Source organism: Gossypium hirsutum, chromosome D08 (assembly GCF_007990345.1).
Source record: "Gossypium hirsutum isolate 1008001.06 chromosome D08, Gossypium_hirsutum_v2.1, whole genome shotgun sequence".
NCBI classification, from domain to species: Eukaryota; Viridiplantae; Streptophyta; class Magnoliopsida; order Malvales; family Malvaceae; genus Gossypium; species Gossypium hirsutum.
This window is the reverse complement of record NC_053444.1, coordinates 6,386,512-6,407,200: the sequence shown is the minus strand read 5'-3', so window position 1 is coordinate 6,407,200 and position 20,689 is coordinate 6,386,512. Positions and strand designations below refer to the sequence as shown.

The following is a 20,689-nucleotide window of genomic DNA, read 5'->3' as shown; positions in this document are numbered from 1 at the left end:
ATAGTAAATATATCATAGTACTATTTTTTGAAAGGTATCATACTATTATTTATAACTAATAATAAATACAATAATATTTTTTATAAAAATAAATTTAATTTATTCATTTATTAACAATTTTAATTATTATCAATATATATATTAAAATATAATATATTTCTTATTTAAATTAAATTTGTAGATTAAATTAATATTATTTTTGAGCTTGTAAAATCCCAAAACTTATCTGCCGTGATGTTTTGTTTTTCTATTTGAGATTTTAATTTTGTTTTTTTATTCTCTTTTCTCTCTTCTTCCTTCTTTTTCTTTTCTGATCTTACCGTAGCCAGTTCGTCTTTTTTGGTCGAAAACAGACGAAACAGGTCGGAATATGTCAGTACAGGTGAAATAGGCCAAAATTTGAGACATAATGAAACCTATATTATATTGCTCTAGTTTATGTTCGAAACGGAGTGTATCGGCTGGTACAACTGGTACCGGAACGAAACCAACCACCATGGATCTAAGTCCTATCACAGCTTGATATATAAACTTCACTTTTGTATCTAAATCTAGATCACTCACTTTTAACGTTTTCTTGTGAAAGCTTAAACTGTGAACCAAACAATAAACTTGTTGATGAGTAATAAAGAGAGAGAGAGCAGTTTGATGATATAAAACATGACAAAAAGAAAAAATCAATGACTGATCACTCATTTCTTATATATGCACATAGATGGAATGCAAGAACAGAACATGAACAACATCCAGAGTTCTAGACATCATTAATTATCAAAATGTCCCTACCAAAAAAGGCTAATCAAGTGAAAATCTTGTCATCTCTCATCACTTGCGTTTATTTTGGGAAAAAACTAGCTGCTTGAAAATTGTCTGAAAGTGAATATATATATATAAGCATAATAAGAACATGAAGCACTGAATGAAGGGTTCTTGGAGCTGATCTATTATTCAGTAGCAGCCCAATCTTTTCGGATATCAAATGTATAGTTGATCTCCAAGTAGCACTTGTTATCATCATCAAGGAACTGAAACAAATACAACAAACTATGTTACTCGAATTTAGACATAATCAATGTCGGATACAAGTATGTTAACATACAAACCTTTGATTTTGCAGTGTATGATCCTCTAGCCAAAAAACCAGAAGGGGCTGTCTCTTCGGGCATTTCATGTGTGTAAGGCTCTAACTGAGGACTAAAAGTTCCAATCATATCTTTTGTGCTGTCAACTGAAACCCCAAAAGAAAAGGATTGAATTTTATTATGTTGGAAACAGTTTTGGGGGATGAATTATTATTACATATTGAGAGGGTTTAGAATTAATGTTTACCTTTGACACCAGTTTTCCAGACAGTGTTAGTGTACCTGAGACCAGATACAATGTTGTTGCTAACTTGGAAAGAGAACTTCAAGCGATAATGGCTAGCTTCTTTCAGTGTAAACCATAAACCCTCGGGCTTTCCATCTGCAGGGATTGAAAGAACTATGTCTTCCCTATCTGGTGACACGATTGCCACACTAAGGAACTTCACTTCCGGTTCAAGTGTTTCTGTAATATAATGGAGACCATTATTTCCATGTCAAATTCTGCAAATTCTTTAAAATTAGCTCATATATATATACACACAATCTAACTAAACATAATAAGTACCTCCAATGTTATTAATATCCACACCTCCAAGAAGCTGTTCTTTCCATTTCCTTAAGCTCTCATCATCCTACACTCACGCAACATTCACCAACATAGAATAATGATAGTAAAATTGTAGGCATTCATGCATGCATGTAAAATGTAATGGATATGTGTGTGTGTGTGTGTGTGTGTGTGTGTGTACCAAAAAAAAAAGAAGATTTAACCTTATCTTTTTCAAGCTGTTCTTTGAGAGTGTACTGAGGACCCAAATGCAAATTGCGATTCTCCTCTTCGTTATCATCATCGCTCTCTGGACGGTGGTTGGTGGTCGTTTTTTCAGCAGAGCCCGCTTTGTCATCCATATTACTGGAACTTGGACCAGCTCCAACGGCCAAAGACATCAACTGCTCATCCAACACAACATCAAAATGCAGTACCAAACATCAAAGCGTTGTCGAGGAGAGACAGCTAACGAGAATAATAATAATAATAATAATAATAATAATAATAATAATAATAATAATAATCAATGTCTGTGGATAAGAAGACAGAAGAAAAGAGTCATGAAACCAAAGGACGCCATGGGAAAGGCATGATGTGTCTGCAACTATTGGTCCACTTTTGGTTTTTGATTTTGTTGAAAAAAAAAACTCAAAAATGAAGGAAGGAGGCAAAGGCTAAAAGAGAGTGTAAGGGGGCGGGTAGGTTTTTGAGGTGGTCGTGGTCCTTGGTTGTTGGAACAGGGAAAGGGTTAAGAAATGGTCATCTGGTGATCCGAAATAATAGTAGTGTCCCATGTCACAAATGGAAAGCTTCAGTTATTAGCCATGGAAGGAAGAGCTTGAGTGTAGGGAGAGATCGTTTCTATCTCACAATATTGCCTCAAATTATGGGTGATCCCATTAGCTAGCGATCTGATTATACGATATCATCACAATGGCCTCATTTAATTTTATTTTAGGTTTAAAACAATATTTATAATAAAAAAATTAATTGCATAATCTCAAAATCCCACATTTTTATTAAAAATAAAATTGATATACATTCGCCTATCCAATTAAAATAAGAAATCAAATTGTTCAAGTAAACAATAACGAAGTTAGAAAATTTTTCTAGAGGGTCAAAATTATATTTCAAGAAAAATGTAATTTTACCATTTGAATAGAATTTATAATTTTTAAAGGATTAAATTAAATTTTTATTATTTTTAGAAGAATAAAGTGTAATTTTATCTTTATTAATTTAAAATTTTTAAAATTTTAAAAAACTTAAATAAAAAAATTATTTTAGGGGGCCAGAACCCCTACAGCCCCTAGCTACACCCCTCTAAGCTAACTATTCATTCACTCTTTAATAAAAGATTTTATACATATAAAATATATCTTATTTTGTTGGCAATTTTAACTTGTATAAAGATAATATATAAATATTTCCAATTAAGCAGCAAATAGAGGATACATTGGACATGTTTTTGTGAACAAAGAAAATCTATATTTGAAATAGTTTAAAGTTATCCAATTGAGGTGACAATTTTGACTTGAATTAAAAGTTTTACTTCAATCAGAACTTCTTGATATATTAAAGGATAAGTTGTTGATCAGATTTACTTTAGGAGACTTATTTGCCATGGAGTTGATCATGTAATCAGTATTTTGATACTCTTTTCTTAAACATTCTTTGAAAAGTTTAATTGATTGTATTATGAGGTTTTAGGAGAGTGATTCTAATAATTGGGTGCAATTTTGAGGCTGCAATTATCCACTGGCCTTAGGGTAGATTGGACTTAATTTAAGAGTTCTATTATGTTAACTGCTAATAAAATCATTCTTTGAGTGAGACTCTCTGTCAATAGTGAAGTTAGGGGGTTGGCAAAGACCTTGGCCCCCTTAAAATGGAAAATTTTTCATTTAAACCCCTTTATAATTTATAAAATTTTAAATGAGTAATAGTAAAATTGCACTTTACCCCCAAAATTATAAAAATATAAGATATAAGTTATCATAAAAATATACAATTTAATGCAGCCTCCCTCAAAATAATTTCTGGCTTCACCCTTAGGCTCCGTAGATGTAAAATTGATGAATCTAAATTGAATTAACATGAGTTGATTTTCTTTCTCTCCTTGTAAATTCTCACATAAACTATGTTGTTCAACTCTTATTCAAACAACAAATAAAACATAACTTGAAACAAATGAAATCCAAAATATTTTCGACAGTAATAATAATCAAATCTAAGTTAGACATACAAGAGCATAAATAAATAATATCATCACCACATGACAAAATAATAATCCTGTTGATTTTTTCGAGAAAAATATTGGCCCTCTAGATGTTCATCTTCAATTTTCAACACAACGCCCCTGTTGACAACAATATTCACAAAGATGAGGTTATTGTAGTGGAACACCATCGATTCTTCAAGTTGTAGTTCTTTGCCAAAATTATAACCATTCCCATTACCATTGTAAGCATCAGCACTTCATTTCTTCCTGATCAAATTAAATTAATGATTGTTTACCCAAAAATTTTCTGACCATCACATCTGCAATTCCTATGGATTTAAAATTTTCCAAACAAAAATCTTGTTGAAACGATAACACATTGTTGGAGTTTGAGAAAGATAACATTGTCCTACATATAAGACACCTTTCTCTTCTGAAGCTTGGCCCATTCCAATCTTCAAACCCTCTCAGCATTTGGCTTTATAGGTTCTTTATTTCCTGTATAGCACTTATGTACACTTATACTGTTAATTGAAACAGGGTTTACGGCAACAAGAGGAAGTAGCTCTACTAGCCGAAGCAAAAGCAACCTCGACTCTTGGAAAGGAGTTGGACTTGATAGCTTTAGGTGATGAAAAAGTGTTGCTGAGCAAGCTAGTTGAAATGCAAACGAAATAGAAAAAGCATTGAGTCTTGAGACGTGGCCGGGGTCTCTAGGGGATTCGTTGGGGTTTAGGGTTTAGGGTTTAATGATAATGATGTCAAGAGAAGGTTTTATATAGTAAGAAACATGGGTTAAGTTCCAAGTAGATGAATTATGATATGGTATTCTAATGCACTCAACTTGATGAAGGATTGAATTCTAGAAAAGGCCACCATTTACACTTCTTCATACACATGAGTCTTGAGGTGTATTTTTTGCTTGGTTTGAATTTAGTTGAGATGGATTAAAGCTTAGGGGTGCTTCAAAATGGTGTAGGCATTGTACATGCGTTGAGTTTGTCTCTTGGCTATGATCATGGTCAGTTTCTTAAGCTGATTCAGGTATTTGCTCCCTCTAACACCTTTTATTCATAATAAAAGTTAATTTGTTAAGAAAATAAATACTTATATAAGTAAAACATAATAAGATATATATCTCAATTGAATATATATAATTTGGTTTTATAGTTTACACTTTAAAATTGTAAATGAATTTAGGGTTTAACAAGAAAAAAATTGAAAACCAACTCAAACCAAAGTGTGTGGATGGTTTATATAATGCAAGTCAAAAAAATCGCAATTATCTGAAATTGAACTGAATTTTACTTTTTTATTTAATTTATAATTAATTTTAATATTTTATGATATAAAATAAATATTCTATATTTAAATAGTGAAAGAAAAACTTATCAGTTCTATATAAAAAATATCATATAAATGTTATTGATTATTTTTTATTGACTTGAAATTTTTTTTTAATATTTTTTGACAAAATTTTAAAACTTTGTCAAATAATATTCAAGAGACATAAAATAAACTTTTCTGAAAAAAATTAGAATTAAAATAAATCTCATTTTGTTAAAAAAAATTTAAATTCTAAAACCAATAATTAATATGAAAAAACTGAAAATTGAATCAAATTATGATGGAAAGTATGAAAAATTTTAAAAATTGATAATTAAAGCGATATCATCCTTAAATGGATCTCTTAAGGGTAAAACTGGTTGATTCGGATTCATTAATATTCTTTTTTTAAGCACGATTCTTATACTACCCGTAAATTCTTAATACCCTATAAGATGGGAGATAATACATGTTTATACATACTCGAACTCCAATCCCCCTTGATTATTGCAATAGTAACGTTGTCGATTAAATTAAAGCTCAAATCAATAGATTATTAATATTCTTAATTATAGTTTTATAAATCCATAATTTTTTTAATATAATACCAACCCTTAAATAGGAGGATAAACGCGCTCGAGCTCACGTCTCTCTATATTGGTAACAATGTCGATACCAACCAAGTTAAGATTCAATCGGTTACAAATCCATAATTTTTGTTAGTCTTGGGTATGAGTAAAAAATATGCTATTGTATCAAAATCGTTTTAGGTACGGGTATGAACTTGTATGAAGCGGTGATTAAAGTTCTTACTAAATATTTGTTTGACACGAATTCAAATTGTATTACCCCACCACTAATATTATATAAAAAATTGAAAATTAAAAATATAAAATATATTAATTTAATCCGAATTAGAGAATGTTGTATTTAACTCTTTTTTAATTATAGGAATAAAAATGTTAACTAAATAAAGATGAACAAAAATTATCAATTTCCCCATTAATGAATTTGAGGTGTTTTAACATCCAACGCATGCAAGCCTTTGGTTTCACGTACTACAATTTATATAACTAACTAACTAACCATGCAAATTTCGATTTGGTATCAAATCAATCCACCTCTTCTAAAACCCTAAGAATCATGCAATCTACATTGTGAAACGGGATAATATTTTAGGTGTTAGAAGAAAAAAGATTTGAAGGATTTAGGGATCAAGGATCAAGAAAAATGAAGGGGTTGTTCAAGTCGAAACCTCGGACCCCGGTGGAGATGGTGCAGCATCTGCATGAGCTTCTTGTTTTCGTTCTCGGCAACACCGAGACCCGGGAAAAGAAACGAGCAGAGAAGGTCGGTTTTCGTTTTTTGATTCTTCTTTTTTCGCTAAGTATGTTTCAATTATATGAAAAAAGCAGGTTGGTGTTTTGAATAAGATTGTTAATTATTGTAGCAAATTGAGCACTGAATAATGGATTTATATTATATGAATTGTGCAGATTGGAGAACTGGATAAACTGCTCTTGGATATAAGAACTGTTCTTTTTGGGGATGGACAGATAGAGCCAAATGCAGAAGCATGTGCACAAGTAACCAAAGAATTCTTTCAGAAGGATACATTTCGGCTTCTAATCAATTGTCTTCCAAGTTTGGATTCTGGGGTAAGTATCAATAGATGAACCTTTTCTTTTTCTTTTTCTTTCGTAATTATTGAGTTTCGCGCCTTGAAATTGATTTGCAGGCACGTCAAAATGCTACCCATGTGATTGCTAATTTACAAAGACAAAGGGTGAATTCAAAAGTAATTGCTTCTGAGTATCTGGAAAATAACTTGGATATCATGGATATTTTGGTACCAGGGTAAGATTTTATTGTATTTTTTCTTGAATCCGAGTAATATAGGGTATTGGTATTCGAATCCATACTCGGATACTATATTTGAACGATGATTGTATTGTTTTGATGTGGTAATCAGTTATGAAGACAGTGATATTGCTTGGACATATGGTGCAATCTTAAGGGAGTGCATCCGCCATCAGAATGTTGCTAGGTAAGAAAAAAAGAAGGTTAATTTGTGATTTTGTTTCCAAATTGTTCGATAAAAAGCTTCTTAGAAATGTTATTCTTGCTAATAATGCTAAAACTTTATATCTGAAACTTGAATAAAATTTCTGGCCGATGATAGATGAAGATCAAATATATCAATTAATACGCTTAGCTTAATATTGTGGATAAAAAAAAGGGTATCAAGCTCTTCAACACTGATTTGCTGCAAATTCTTTCATAATCCATTATATGCTAAGAATTAAAAGGAATATAGGTATAATCTTTTATCATATTCCATAGCTGCTGATTTGCATACACACAACTGATCTGTTAATAGATTCAGGTTAAGTTTAAAACCGTCTAATATGACTTATTATAAAACTATGGGGAAAAAAGGGCTTAAATGATACTTTTGTGGGTTGATTTTACAGGTATGTCTTGGAATCAGATCATATGAAGAAGTTTTTCGGATATCTGCAAAATCCGAATTTCGACATTGCTTCAGATGTTCAAGCCACTTTTAAAGTTGAGTATCATTTTGTCTTTTCTTTTCTTTTCCTTTTTTGTCCTTCATTGTTCTTGCATATGTGTGCTTTATTTGTGCCAAAGAACATACAAATGAACTGATCTGACTGACACAAACACATTTCTGCAGGAGCTTTTGACAAGGCATAAATCCACTGTGGCTGAATTTCTTTCTGCAAATTATGACTGGGTAAAGTGTTGTATTCCACACACACACACACATATATATTAGTATCTATGTTAAAATTATTTCCATGTATGATATATAGTAGTGAGTAATGTAAGAACATGTACTTTCAGAGGTATGAATTCATGATCCATGTGTTTTGAATCATATCATGTTCATTTTGGTTGAGACATAGACGAACCGCGGTCGTTGTGATCATGGTAGTACTTAACAGTAAAACATCATACTATGATTATATATGTATATATACATGTAAAACATGGTTGTGAGTTAATCATTACAAAGTACTGCTAATCAATCACACATCAACTGCAGTAAATATCGATAGTGAAAAAAGCCGAAACCGCAAAATAACAATCATAACATCATATTGCAACAGCTAAGATCAAAGTTATTCTAATTCGGGTTTTATATATTACAAGCTAAATACATTACTTTCTTCCCTTTCTTACAGTTTTTCCAGGAATACAATTCACAATTGCTGCAATCCGAAAGCTACATAACCAGACGACATGCTGTGAAGGTATATCAGATGATTGTTGTTGGTGAAATGTTTTAAGAACTTTGGGTTTTCAAATAAAACTAAGTTTACCAACTTCATGTGGAAAATGTTCTCAATATAAAATTGTTCTCTCATATAAAATCAAAAGCTTACAAACTATTTATAGGCTATAGTTTACCATTTAAAACAACAAAAATTGAAAATATTAAAATCTAATAATAACCATAAACCAATGACTCTTGACCTTTCATTTTCCTAAACAAAAAACTACTAATTTAAACCCATTAAAAAAACAATATAACTCTTGACCTTTCAACTCTTGACCTTTCACTTACATGACTCTTAACTTTCATTTAAGTTTATTTAACAAAATTCCCCTGTAAACTTAAATGCTTCTGCCATCCTTCATGCCGATTAATTTCTTGTAGTTGTCGAAGAGTATCATCGGTAGCGGTTTTGTAAAGATATCCGCGACTTGGTCCCGACTTGCCACGTGCACTAATTTCACACTTCCTTCCTTTACATGATCTCGGATGAAATGAAAACGAATGTCAATGTGTTTGCTTCTCTCATGATTCACTGGGTTCCTTGCCAACTCAATCGCTGATTTATTGTCAACTCGTATCTCAGTTGCACCAAGTTGTTGTTGCTCCAACTCACCCAACAAATTTCTGAGTCATATAGCGTGACACACACACCAAGATGCTGCCACATATTCAGCTTCACATGTCGATAGTGTCACGATTGGTTGCTTCTTTGAAAGCCAAGCAAATGCTGTGTTACCCATAAAGAACACATATCCCGATGTACTTTTCTGATCATCTAAGTCTCCGCACCAATCACTGTCGGAATACCCAATCAACTTGTAATCTTCCATATTTGAATAAAATAACCCGTGTGACACCGTTCCTTGAATGTACCGTAGGATTCGCTTCAACGCCTTCCAATGTGAATAAACTGGCTCCTCCATGAACCGACTTACAATGCCAACACTTAGCGAAATGTCAGGCCTTGTGCAAGTGAGATAGCGAAGGCTTCCCACCAAACTTCGGTATTTACTTGCGTCGACTCGTTCTCCTCCATCGAATTTCGAGAGTTTTACACCTGGTTCCATTGGTGTTGATACCGAGTTGCAATGTGTCATCTTGTACTTCTTCAAAATTTCCTTTGCATATGCCTCCTGTGACACAAAAATACCTGTCCTGTCTTGTCGAACCTCCAAACCAAGGAAAAATTTCATTAAACCCAAATCTGTCATCTCGAATTCTTGTGTCATTTTGCTCTTAAAATCCAGTATCATCTTACCATTGTTCCCCATAAAAATGAGGTCATCGACATAAAGAGCAACAAATAACATATTACCTCCATTCTTCTTCACGTAGAGGGCATGTTCATAAGGACATTGTTTGAGCCCATTCTCCTTGAAGTATGTATCGATACGAGTATTCCATGCCCGCGGTGCTTGCTTCAACCCGTAAAGTGCCTTCTTTAATTTCAGCACCTTTTTCTCCTCTCCATTTTTCATGTACCCGGGTGGTTGTTCGATGTAGACTTCTTCTTCGAGCACACCATTCAAGAATGCCGACTTGACATCCATTTGAAATATTGGCCATTTAAATTGTGCCGCTTGTGCAATGAGCAGCCGGATTGTCTCCATTCTTACAACAGGAGCAAATACCTCATCATAATCGATCCCCTCCTTTTGCTTATATCCCTTTGCAACAAGTCGCGCCTTGTACCGTTCTAACTCGCCTTGAGCATTCATCTTTCTTTTGAACACCCACTTCACACCAATGGGTTGACTTCCTTTCGGCAATTCTGTTAACTCCCATGTGTTGTTGCGGTCAATTGCTTTAATCTCCTCATCCATAGCAGTTTGCCACTTCTTGTCCCGTGCAGCCTCTTCAAAACTTATAATCTCGGAATCTGCCAAAAGACATACAATATGTACCTCATTTGTTGAATCATACAAATCTTGCAAACTTCGCATTTTTGGTTGTTGCGGTTCATCTTCATCATCGGTAGTTTCAGGATTTGTTGGTATGATTGTTGGTGTAGCGATTGATGATCCTCCATCTTTGGTGATAACCTCCGTTGAGTTATTCCAATCCCACTCGCTTGCTTCATTGAATCGTACATCACGACTTACCACAACCTTCTTACTTATCGGGTCGAGTAGCTTGTATCCTTTTGTTTTCTCATCATACCCAATAAAAATAAACATTTTGCTTTTGTCTTCGAGCCTCATTTTTCGCTGATCCGGCACATGTGCATAGGCCTCACTACCGAATACTTTAAGATGAGAAATTGATGGTTTTTGTCCGCTCCAAGCTTCTTGTGGTGTTTGATCATCCAACTTCGCATGTGGACATCGATTTTGCACATAGATGGCACATTGCACGGCTTCCGCCCAAAATTCCTTCGGCATCTTCTTGCTCTTGAGCATTGATCGAACCATGTCGAGAATAGTCCGATTCTTCCTCTCGGCCACACCATTTTGTTGGGGAGAGTACGGTGCGGTTAGGAATCGTCTTATGCCTTGCTCCTCACAATACTCCATGAAAGCCGTCGAAGTATACTCGCCACCTCTATCAGATCGTACAGATTTGATGTGTCTACCAGTTGTTTTTTCCACCATCACTTTGAACTTTTTGAACACCTCCAATGCCTCGGATTTTTCTTTAAGAAAATAAACCCAAGTTTTTCGTGAGAAATCATCGATAAAAGAAATGAAATACCTTTTACCGCTAAAAGATTCAGGGGTGATTGGTCTACATATGTCGGTATGAATCAATTCGAGAAGTTGCTTAGCCTGATATTCTGCCTTATTTTGAAACGAAGTTCTCGCATGCTTACTGAGCACACATTCTTCACAAAATTTTCCCTCATAGTCCATGTCTGGTAGCCCATGCACCAAATTCTTCTTTGCCAACTCGTTTAGACCACCATAATGTAGATGGCCAAAACGGAGATGCCATAGCAACGCCTTGTCTTCAACATCAACTCGCAAACATTTTCCTCGAACACTTCTCAGATTCAACCTGAACATGCGATTTCTCTCCATTTCAACTCGAGCGACCAAACACCCTTCCTTATCTTTCAAGTGTAACACCCGATCTTTCATAAGTACCGAATAACATTTTTCCATGAGTTGCCCCATACTCAAAATGTTGCTTTTGAGGTCTGGTACGTAATACACATCATGGATTGACCCAATTAACCCATCATTTTGTAAATAACAAATGGTACCTTGGCCTTTTACCTCAACCTTCGACGCATCTCCAAATGACACATGTCCCGTTTCAACCTTTTGCATCTCTTTGAATAGGTGCTTGAGCCCACACATATGGTTGCTTGCACCCGTGTCAAGGTACCACACCATGTTGTTGTTGGTGTTGACTTCGTTGTGTGCCATCAAGAGAAAACCTTCTTTTGCCTCCTTATTTTCCGTGGTTAGGTTGGTTGTCTCTTCCACCTTTTTCGAGAAGCGACATTCTTTCGCGAAGTGTCCCGCCTTACCACAATTGTAACACTTATCAGAGTTACAATCCTTCGCATAGTGACCATATTTGCCACACTTGTAGCACTCGACATTGGAATAATTCGACCATCCGCCTCTTCCACGACCACGTCTTCTTCCCCGCCAATTTTGTTGGTTTGAATGCTCCTTCTCTTCATAATTCCCTTCTTGACCACGACCTTTTCCACCACGACCATTTCCTCGATCTCCACGACCACGGCCTCTACCTCGAAAGCTTTGAGAATAGAGAACCTTTTCGTCTTTGATTGATGCCTTGGTTTGAAGTGCTTGCTCGAGTGTCTCCTCTTTCTTCTTCTTCTTACGTTGTTCATGTGCCTCGAGAGAACCGGCGAGTTCATCGACTGTAAGCGTTGCTAGATCTTTTGACTCTTCTATGGCACATACGACATTTTCGAAACTGTCAGTTAACGATCTCAAAATCTTCTCCACAACTCATGCATCAGTTAACGCTTCTCCGTTTCGGTTAAGTTGGTTCACCACGGTTTGAACACGCGTGATGTAGTCGGAGACACCTTCTGATTCCTTCATCTTCATGCCTTCCAGCTCGCCACGAAGAGTTTGAAGTCGGACTTGTTTAACTCGGTCGGCTCCTTTGTACACCTTTGCTAAAATGTCTCACGCTTCTTTTGAAGTTGTCGCACTTGCAATCTTCTCAAAGCCCGACTCATCAACGGCTCGAAATAACATGTACAATGCCGCCTTATCTTTCGACCGCATTTCTTTCAACGCCTTGTTTTGAGCCGCCGTATATCCCGCAGTAGTTGTCGGTTCTACGAAACCTTCTTGGACCACTTCCCAACCATCTTGAGACCCGAGAAGAGCTTTCATTTGGATGCTCCAATTCTCATAGTTCACCTTTGTTAGTCGAGGCAATGGCACATTACTAGTCACACTCTCCATAGCTCAGATACCAAATTGTGGAAAATGTTCTCAATATAAAATTGTTCTCTCATATAAAATCAAAAGCTTACAAACTATTTATAGGCTATAGTTTACCATTTAAAACAACAAAAATTAAAAATATTAAAATCTAATAATAACCATAAACCAATGACTCTTGGCCTTTCATTTTCCTAAACAAAAAACTACTAATTTAAACCCATTAAAAAAACAATATAACTCTTGACCTTTCAACTCTTGACCTTTCACTTACATGACTCTTAACTTTCATTTAAGTTTATTTAACACTTCATAGTTGTTGCTTTTGATGTTGCAGCTCCTTGGAGATATGTTGTTAGATCGCTCGAATTCTGCTGTGATGGTTCGTTATGTGACTTCCTTAGATCACATGAGGATCATGATGAATCTTCTTAGGGTACTCTTTTCTCCTTTAATCACGTTATGTGCCTCTGCTTATACTGTATGTATATATATAAAATATATGTTTCGATGTGATCATTTTGGTTCATCAATGTGCAGGACTCAAACAAGACAATAAAACTGGATACATTTCATGTGTTCAAGGTGAATGATGGTTTTGCTACGTATATTTTGACACTAGAGTGTAAATAAGATTTTCTCTTTTAAAAACAAAAACTTGAATTTCGCTTGGTCATTGTATAATTGAACAAGCTAAATTCGAGCATCTAATACTTGACTGGAATAACTTCTAACTTAATCAAAAAAAAAATTCTTGAAGAAATGTCAATTAGAACATAGACAACATAGTTTTGGAATAAAGCTTAATCATCACATAGCTTGAATCCTATTTGCAATTGCAGATTTTGCCCTTTTATTATTTATTTATTTATTTATTTATTTTCACTATTTCGTAGTTATTTGTTGCAAATCATAATAAGCCTCCAGAGATCATCAGTGTCCTTGTCACAAATAGAAGCAAACTTCTTCGATTCTTTGGCGAATTCAACATTGATAAAGGTAATATATATAATGAAATTTTTATTTTTATTTTAAGTATCAAATATTGTAAGTAAATGGTAAATATATATATATGTTGCAGAGGATGAACAGTTTGAAGCCGATAAATCTCAGATCATCAAAGAGATTGCTACCTTGCAACCCACGGATCGTCCATGCCAAGATTTAGATTCTTTCTAATGTTCCATGTTAAATTTTCATGCATTCTTTTATTTATTTATTTATTTATTTATTTTAGCTAAATTATTAATTGTACTATACTTAATTCATGCATGTTGTTTACATTACAGTTTCATATTTAGGAAGTTTCAAAATTATTTTACAACTGCATAGTTTCTTTTTTATTGTAATTGCGGATGTTATATATTGTGGTAATTGTAAAAATTATTATCATGAAATTCTTTCTTTATTGATCTTTAAAGTATTTTACTGATAAAAGGAAAAGAAAGTTTAAATATATCATAAGTCCCTATGCTTTTTAAAAATTTAGAATTTAACTCTTGTTCTTTTATTTCCAAGAATTCAGTCTCTCTATTTTTCATATTTCAAAATTCATGTCCAACTATTAACACAATTAATTTTTTTTGTTAGATTTATTGGTGTGATATTTTGAAATAAAAAAAAATACTCACTTGGTAGCCGTTGAAATAAAAAAAATTGTTCACTTGATAGTCATGTAATTAAAAAAATGATGTTGTATTTAACCTGAATTTAACAAAAAAAATTAATAGTGTTAATAGTTGGACTTAAATTTTGAAATTTGAAACCAAATTCATAGAAGTAAAAGTAAAAGTACAGAGATTAAATTTTAAATTTTCAAAGAGTAAAGAAACTTATTATTATATTTTTAATATTTAAAAAATAAAAAAATATTATTAGAAATAAGATATGATTAAATTATATTTTCTTAATCTGTTAGGAACAAGTAGTATAAGAACGTTAAATGCAATTTGGCCTAAAAAATAAGATAAAATAATGAAGCCAAGGACCTGGCTGCCAGCAAAACTTTAGAAAAGTAAAGGGATTAGAAACGATTAAATTATAACATGTGGACTTAATCTGACACAAATTGGTTATATAAGGACGTTAAATGCAATTTGATAAAAAAAAGTCTGGATTTGTTTTGTCAAGAATGGGATTCGAACCCATGCCCTTTCGGACCAGTACCTGAAACTGGCGCCTTAGACCAACTCGGCCATCTTGACGTGTTGATTGTTTTTTCTTTTTTATTGAATTTATTGTTACGGGACGACCATCTATTCTCTATTTAATAATGAAACTGCCTTATCAATACATTTCCAACTATTAGTAGGCATAGTGGTTTTAGAGTCGGATTGGATGAAAACGAGAATGAAAGATGGTTTTAGTAGTCATCAGTGTTTTTCTTATGCATTTTGATTTTCTTCAAAGCTTAATGCCCCATCAATTTTGTTAAGCACTCATATTCAATGTCAGTGTTGCATTACAACATATGTATGGAAATATAACCCTCAAAAGATCCTTCAAACATATACCAAACTTAACCAAAAAAACTAAACATGGATACATCTGACAAATCTTTATGACAGTGACTTGAGGCCTCTTATTCTAATGAATGGCTATTATTTATACACGAAACATTTACACTATGTTACTCAGACTCGGACATGTATCTCGAATACAGGTATACATCCAACCCAGTATGTTGAACTTTTTCCCAGTTTTGCTTTTTGTTCTTGGAGAGTTATATCTCTAAATCTGTACCCTAAATGCAAAATAACATAGCATTTATATATGCCCCATATAAAAGTTAAAAGCAATGCAATTGCTTACCAAACTGATTGAGTTATGAACATGGCTTGCATACATATAGTTTCAGAATATTGAGATGTAATAAAAGAAGGAACTAAATAAAAAAATCAATTCAAATAGTTCATTTCATAAAGAAAGATTCAATGGAAAAAGAACCTGCATATATATGTTGTAAATTATTCAAGAGGGGACCCTAGATGGGTTTAGCCCGTTTTAATCCCTTCCTAGTGTTTCACACTAAGTATATCAACAAGAACCTCAAGTACAATCTGGCTGAAACACGACCCCAAAGATCGCCACAACCATCACTGAACATTAGTCCATTTCGTGTTATGCATCGCCGTCTCACATGAGATGTATGATACATTTTCTGATTATATCCCGCAATCTGATTTTACATAATGAAAAATCCGAACAAAACAAAAAAGGTAACTTGAAACTCAAGCCTTAACACAAAATGCCTTGTGATTTCTATATCTAAATCTTAATTCCCTGAAACAGGCAACCCAGTTAGCTCAGGTAACCGACTTTCTCTTATATTCGACGAGGGAAATGCGCAGAATTCACAGATTACCTGCTTCACATGATTATCTTCACCTACACTATTGTGATAAACCAAAAGAATCTTCTAGGTTGCAATTCCTGAACCAAGAGAAAATCGAAATGTATAAGTGTCTATAAACCAATGAGTGCATTCTACAAAATGACAAAGAGAAAAGCTAAATGTGCAATTTTTGCTCTCTATGGTAAGTATCTTTGTATAAGAGAGCTACTATCTTCGTACACCATTTTCAACATTAATATATCATAGCTTAAAAGTTTAGTAGCCTTAATAATTCACTAAAAACTTCATTTATCTCTATTTCTCTTGTCCCTTCTTTGAAGATTCAAAACTTCATTAAAAGCTACCAAAATGTTACAAAAATTGTCAAAAGTAAATGATATACACATCATTATATATAAATATATATAAAGAAAACCAGACACAACCATATGGTCATTATGTTCAAAAGTTGTCTATCAATCTAGACTGGCATGGTTTATCAAAAAACTAGCAAGCATGTCATGCAGCTGTTAAGAAATGAAAGATCATATTATTAAGAGGAATGTGCTGTCAAATTTAAGAGTTAGACCCAAAGAAAGATAGGTAGCAGAGTCCGCAAACAAAAGTTTTAGAGGTACCATTTAGTTATGCTTCTACAACACTTAGTAAACCAAACTCCTATGAACATCAAAAATATTTCTTTATAACATTTAACAAAAACTTTCCTCAAGCTGAAAATCATTGACAGCGAGATCAAGGATGTTAAGGAAAAGGTCTGACCTCTATTTGCTTGCCTCTTATTAACATTATAACCACCAACAAAACCAGGAGAACTTTTACGCGTAACATCAGAAGTGGCACTATCAAGTCCATAGCCGAAAGTACCAGAACTGTCTCGCACAGATGTTGATGATTGCCAAGTGGTATCCCCATAAATGGAAGCACTTGCAGGAAGGTTTGCAAAGGATATATCATAACCACCGTTCGATGCTGTATATGATGATGCTGGTACCACATTGGTCCCAATGTTTCTCTCATACCCTGCTGTTCCTAACCCAAAGTTGTTATCACCATTTCCATTGCCAAAATTCACACTATTGCCAGAAATGTTATCCCTTCCACCTTGACCGGAAATGGCAGAAGAACCCCAATTAGTTCCATTGTTTCCCAAGGCATTTCCTCTTAAACTCCCACTTCCAGATCCCATATATGCACCGGAACTAGCAGCAATTGTGTTGTAATTAAGTCCCCCATTTCCCCCCCAAAGATTCCGAGTCGCTGAGCTGAAAAAAGAAGTACTACCTCCACTACTTCTATCATGCCCAATAGGACTATCAAGTCTATTTGTATTACCAATATAGTACGGGTTCAATCCCTGTCCATAGCTCATGTTACCACTAAAATTTGCACCATTTCCAAAATTCAGGTTCAACCCTGGCTCAAAGTTCATGCTTATTCCATAACCAGCACCAAAAGGAGAAAACCCACTTCGACCACCAGCAACTGCGCTGAATTTACCATCCATCCCAAGTCCATAGCCACCAACACTGCTTGGAGCATATCCCAGAGTGTAGCCATTAAGAAAGTTGTTGACCCTATTCAGACCATAGTTATATCCACCTAAGGGGCTGCGACTAGGACCAGGTGATAACTCTCGGGGAACTGCTCTTTTAACCTCAACCATTTTACCATTCAGTTCATGGAATTTTTTTAATAACACTTTGTCAACCGCCTCTTCTGAATCATAAGTGATGAATCCGAAACCCCTCGGTCTTTGGGTGTTGTGATCATACATTACCACAACGTCTATGATATTCCCAAACTGATCAAAATACTTCTTAAAGTCACTCTCCGTGACTGTCGAGGTTAAGCCTCCTACAAAAATCTTTCTTGTGGGACCTGGACTAGGTGAACCATGGATGCTACTAGTGCTTCTACTCATAATATTCTGGTCATCCCTAGGAACTGCCTTTTTTGCCTCGACCTGAGAGCATAAGTAACTCAGAGATGAAAAATCAAACTTAAACATCACTTTCTCTTTCTTTCAGCTGATAAGTAATTATACTAAACCGACAGAATCACAAACATTATGTGAATTCCTGCAATGAATAGTACACTGAACAACACTAATCTAGGCAGGAATGCTTAATGAACTTACTTACCATCCGGCCATCAATATTGTGTTTCTCCTTGATAACTCTCTCAGCAACAGCGGGGTCAGCAAAAACAACGAAACCGAAACCACGAGCACGCCCTGTGGTCCGGTCCTTCATGATCACTGCCTCTACTACTTCACCAAAACTACTGAAATACTCCTTGAGACGGTCTTCATCGGTGCCCCAAGATATTCCACCAATAAAAAGTTTACTACCACTCTCCGACATCTTTTTCTACATTGCACAAAAAGCTAGTTCCATCAATAAAAACTTGAAACAATATCCAGTAATGCAAATCAAACTAAAACATCAATAGGCCAATCAAAAAACCAATACCAGTGACTCAAATTATAAATATCACATCAAAATTGTGTCTTTTATCGATTATATTAATCCAAACACAATAATGCAGATACAATTCATACCTTCTTATTTTAACAATAAAATTGTAACCCGATTCGAAATTTGGAAATAAACAAAAAAAAAACCAACAGATCCTTCCACAGACAATCAACTGGTCAAGAAAGAATTTAACTTAACCTGCAATTCAGAAATGAAAAAGAAAAATAAGAAGAAAAAAAAAAGAATACCCAGATTGATGATCAATCAGGAAAACGATATAGAAAATTTAAGCAAAATATCGAAAACCCAAATCCAGATTCAACAGAGAAGAAAAACCCACCGATCAAAAGAAAGCCAAGTGCCAAATCTAGCAAAAAGAAAAAAATACACACTAAGATCTGAGAGGAGGCAGAGTAAGAATAAGAATAGAAGAGGCTAATTCCATCCTCTTTTGGCCCCTTCACATAACATTTCCTTCACTTTATTGTGTATTCCTGTATTATAAAAATCACAATTTTTTTAATTTTTTTTACAAAAAAGGAAAATTGACACCCCGAAATTCAGATTCAGTTAACACGAATATTTATTAAATTTATGTTCCATTAATGCATCGATCTAAGAAAAAAAATAAAAATGGAAGCTTTGTTTTAGAGAAAAAGAATATACATATACTAATCACTATTTGAGAAAGAATTTACATGGAGAGAGAGCCTGTAAAAGAAGCCGTATTTCTTAAATATTTTTATATTTTAAGGATTTGGTTTACAAATTTTCTTAAGGTTTCTTATTTTGCAGTAAAAAACTGTAAACGGAATATATTTGGTAAGAAGAGATTTGGATTGTCGTCATGCATGCATGAAAGTTTCACGCTGGGCTTATTCAACATTTATGTGGATGGATTCTTTTTAATTATATCATAATCCGCCTCACTCAAATTTATATATTTCTACATTGATAACAATTCGGTCCAGTCTTGAGGGTCATCTAAAAGTGCGATTGTCCAGAGTCGAAGATGAAAGAGATTCAAAATATTATTTTTAAGTTTTTCTCTAACTTAACCTAAAACCCCATTTTATTGTTTTGCCTAAGGCCCAGAAACGTTAAGAACAGGTCTAATAATAATATATCATTCGAACTAAGACCCAATCAGTCAATCTATGATGATTTTTTTAATTTATCAAATTTTGAAATTGAGATTCTTTTCGTAAAGTATGAAATTGCTTGTTATTTGATTTAACATGTATATTGTTGGTGATTTAATCTTAAAGCATTTGAGCAATATAGTGAGTTTTTCTCGTATCTAATTATGTTGAAGATGAGACTTGTTTTTATAAGATTGTGAGAAATAACAACATTTAAAAAAAAATTCAATTCTATTATAATACCCAATTTTAGCCCGGGCTCACATATGGAAACATAATTTTTGAGGATATGCAATCTTAGATATGATATGCAATCCTAGATATGATATGCAATCTTAGATATGATATATGCAATCTTAGATATGATATGCAATCTTAGATATTATATATAATCTTAGATATGATATGCAATCTTAGAATATATGATTTTGTAATCTTAGAGATTTAAATTGTAGATACCCTTTAATCTTAGCCATTGATGTAATTGATCTGTACCGTTGGATTTGGGGAGGCTCAACTATAAATAGAGGCCTCTCCCTTCATTGTAAAGGGAAAAAAAGGAGAAAAGAGGAGGAGGAATAAAAAAGAACGATTGACAGTTTTTTAAAGGTGGCTTACTATTTTTTTCTTTCGATTATTTTTTTTTACTTATTCACGATTTTAAAAAAGGGAGAAGGTGATGCCACTGCGAATTTTATTTATTTTTTTATTTAGCCCCTCCGCCTTTTAATGTTTTTGTAATTAAGTTTTTTTTATTTTTTTAATTTACCCTTTTATTTATTTTAAATTCCAATTTAATCCTTTTGAACGACACCGTTTTAGTGGAGAAGGAAAAATTTCCCTTCCAGCCCCTCTA

The 20,689-nt window shown here is 33.8% G+C and overlaps 3 protein-coding genes and 1 non-coding gene across 8 annotated transcripts; 1 reads left to right on the top strand and 3 right to left on the bottom strand.

The window, feature by feature from the left end:
* Positions 1-674: 674 nt before the first annotated feature.
* Positions 675-2,329, bottom strand: LOC107918858 (rho GDP-dissociation inhibitor 1). Its single transcript, XM_016848442.2, has 5 exons — positions 1,857-2,329; positions 1,651-1,717; positions 1,330-1,548; positions 1,104-1,228; positions 675-1,025 (listed from the first exon to the last, which is right to left on the bottom strand). The coding sequence occupies exons 1-5, from the start codon at positions 2,031-2,033 to the stop codon at positions 945-947; spliced, it is 669 nt and encodes a 222-aa protein (XP_016703931.1). The 5' UTR covers positions 2,034-2,329; the 3' UTR covers positions 675-944.
* A 3,857-nt stretch (positions 2,330-6,186) lies between these two features.
* LOC107916296 (putative MO25-like protein At5g47540) lies at positions 6,187-14,233 on the top strand. Its single transcript, XM_016845487.2, has 11 exons — positions 6,187-6,532; positions 6,679-6,840; positions 6,921-7,039; positions 7,155-7,229; positions 7,657-7,750; positions 7,881-7,940; positions 8,392-8,460; positions 13,197-13,295; positions 13,400-13,444; positions 13,756-13,858; positions 13,941-14,233. Exons 1-11 carry the CDS (start codon positions 6,413-6,415, stop codon positions 14,036-14,038), a joined length of 1,044 nt encoding a protein of 347 aa, XP_016700976.1. The 5' UTR covers positions 6,187-6,412; the 3' UTR covers positions 14,039-14,233.
* A 749-nt stretch (positions 14,234-14,982) lies between these two features.
* On the bottom strand, positions 14,983-15,063 carry TRNAL-CAG (transfer RNA leucine (anticodon CAG)). The gene has a single exon. It is a non-coding gene; the product is annotated as a tRNA-Leu (tRNA).
* Positions 15,064-15,748: 685 nt separating this feature from the next.
* Positions 15,749-19,554, bottom strand: LOC107916303 (heterogeneous nuclear ribonucleoprotein 1). Of its 5 annotated transcripts, none has more exons than XM_041099670.1 (6): positions 19,358-19,554; positions 19,032-19,185; positions 18,775-18,889; positions 18,356-18,583; positions 16,974-18,177; positions 15,749-16,291 (listed from the first exon to the last, which is right to left on the bottom strand). In XM_041099670.1, exons 4-6 carry the CDS (start codon positions 18,575-18,577, stop codon positions 16,278-16,280), a joined length of 1,440 nt encoding a protein of 479 aa, XP_040955604.1. In that variant the 5' UTR covers positions 18,578-18,583; positions 18,775-18,889; positions 19,032-19,185; positions 19,358-19,554; the 3' UTR covers positions 15,749-16,277. The 5 variants fall into 5 exon arrangements, with proteins under 5 accessions (XP_040955604.1, XP_016700988.1, XP_040955605.1 ...); XM_016845499.2 differs by having other exon boundaries at positions 19,390-19,554; XM_041099671.1 differs by having other exon boundaries at positions 18,775-19,383.
* Between the last annotated feature and the right edge of the window lie 1,135 nt (positions 19,555-20,689).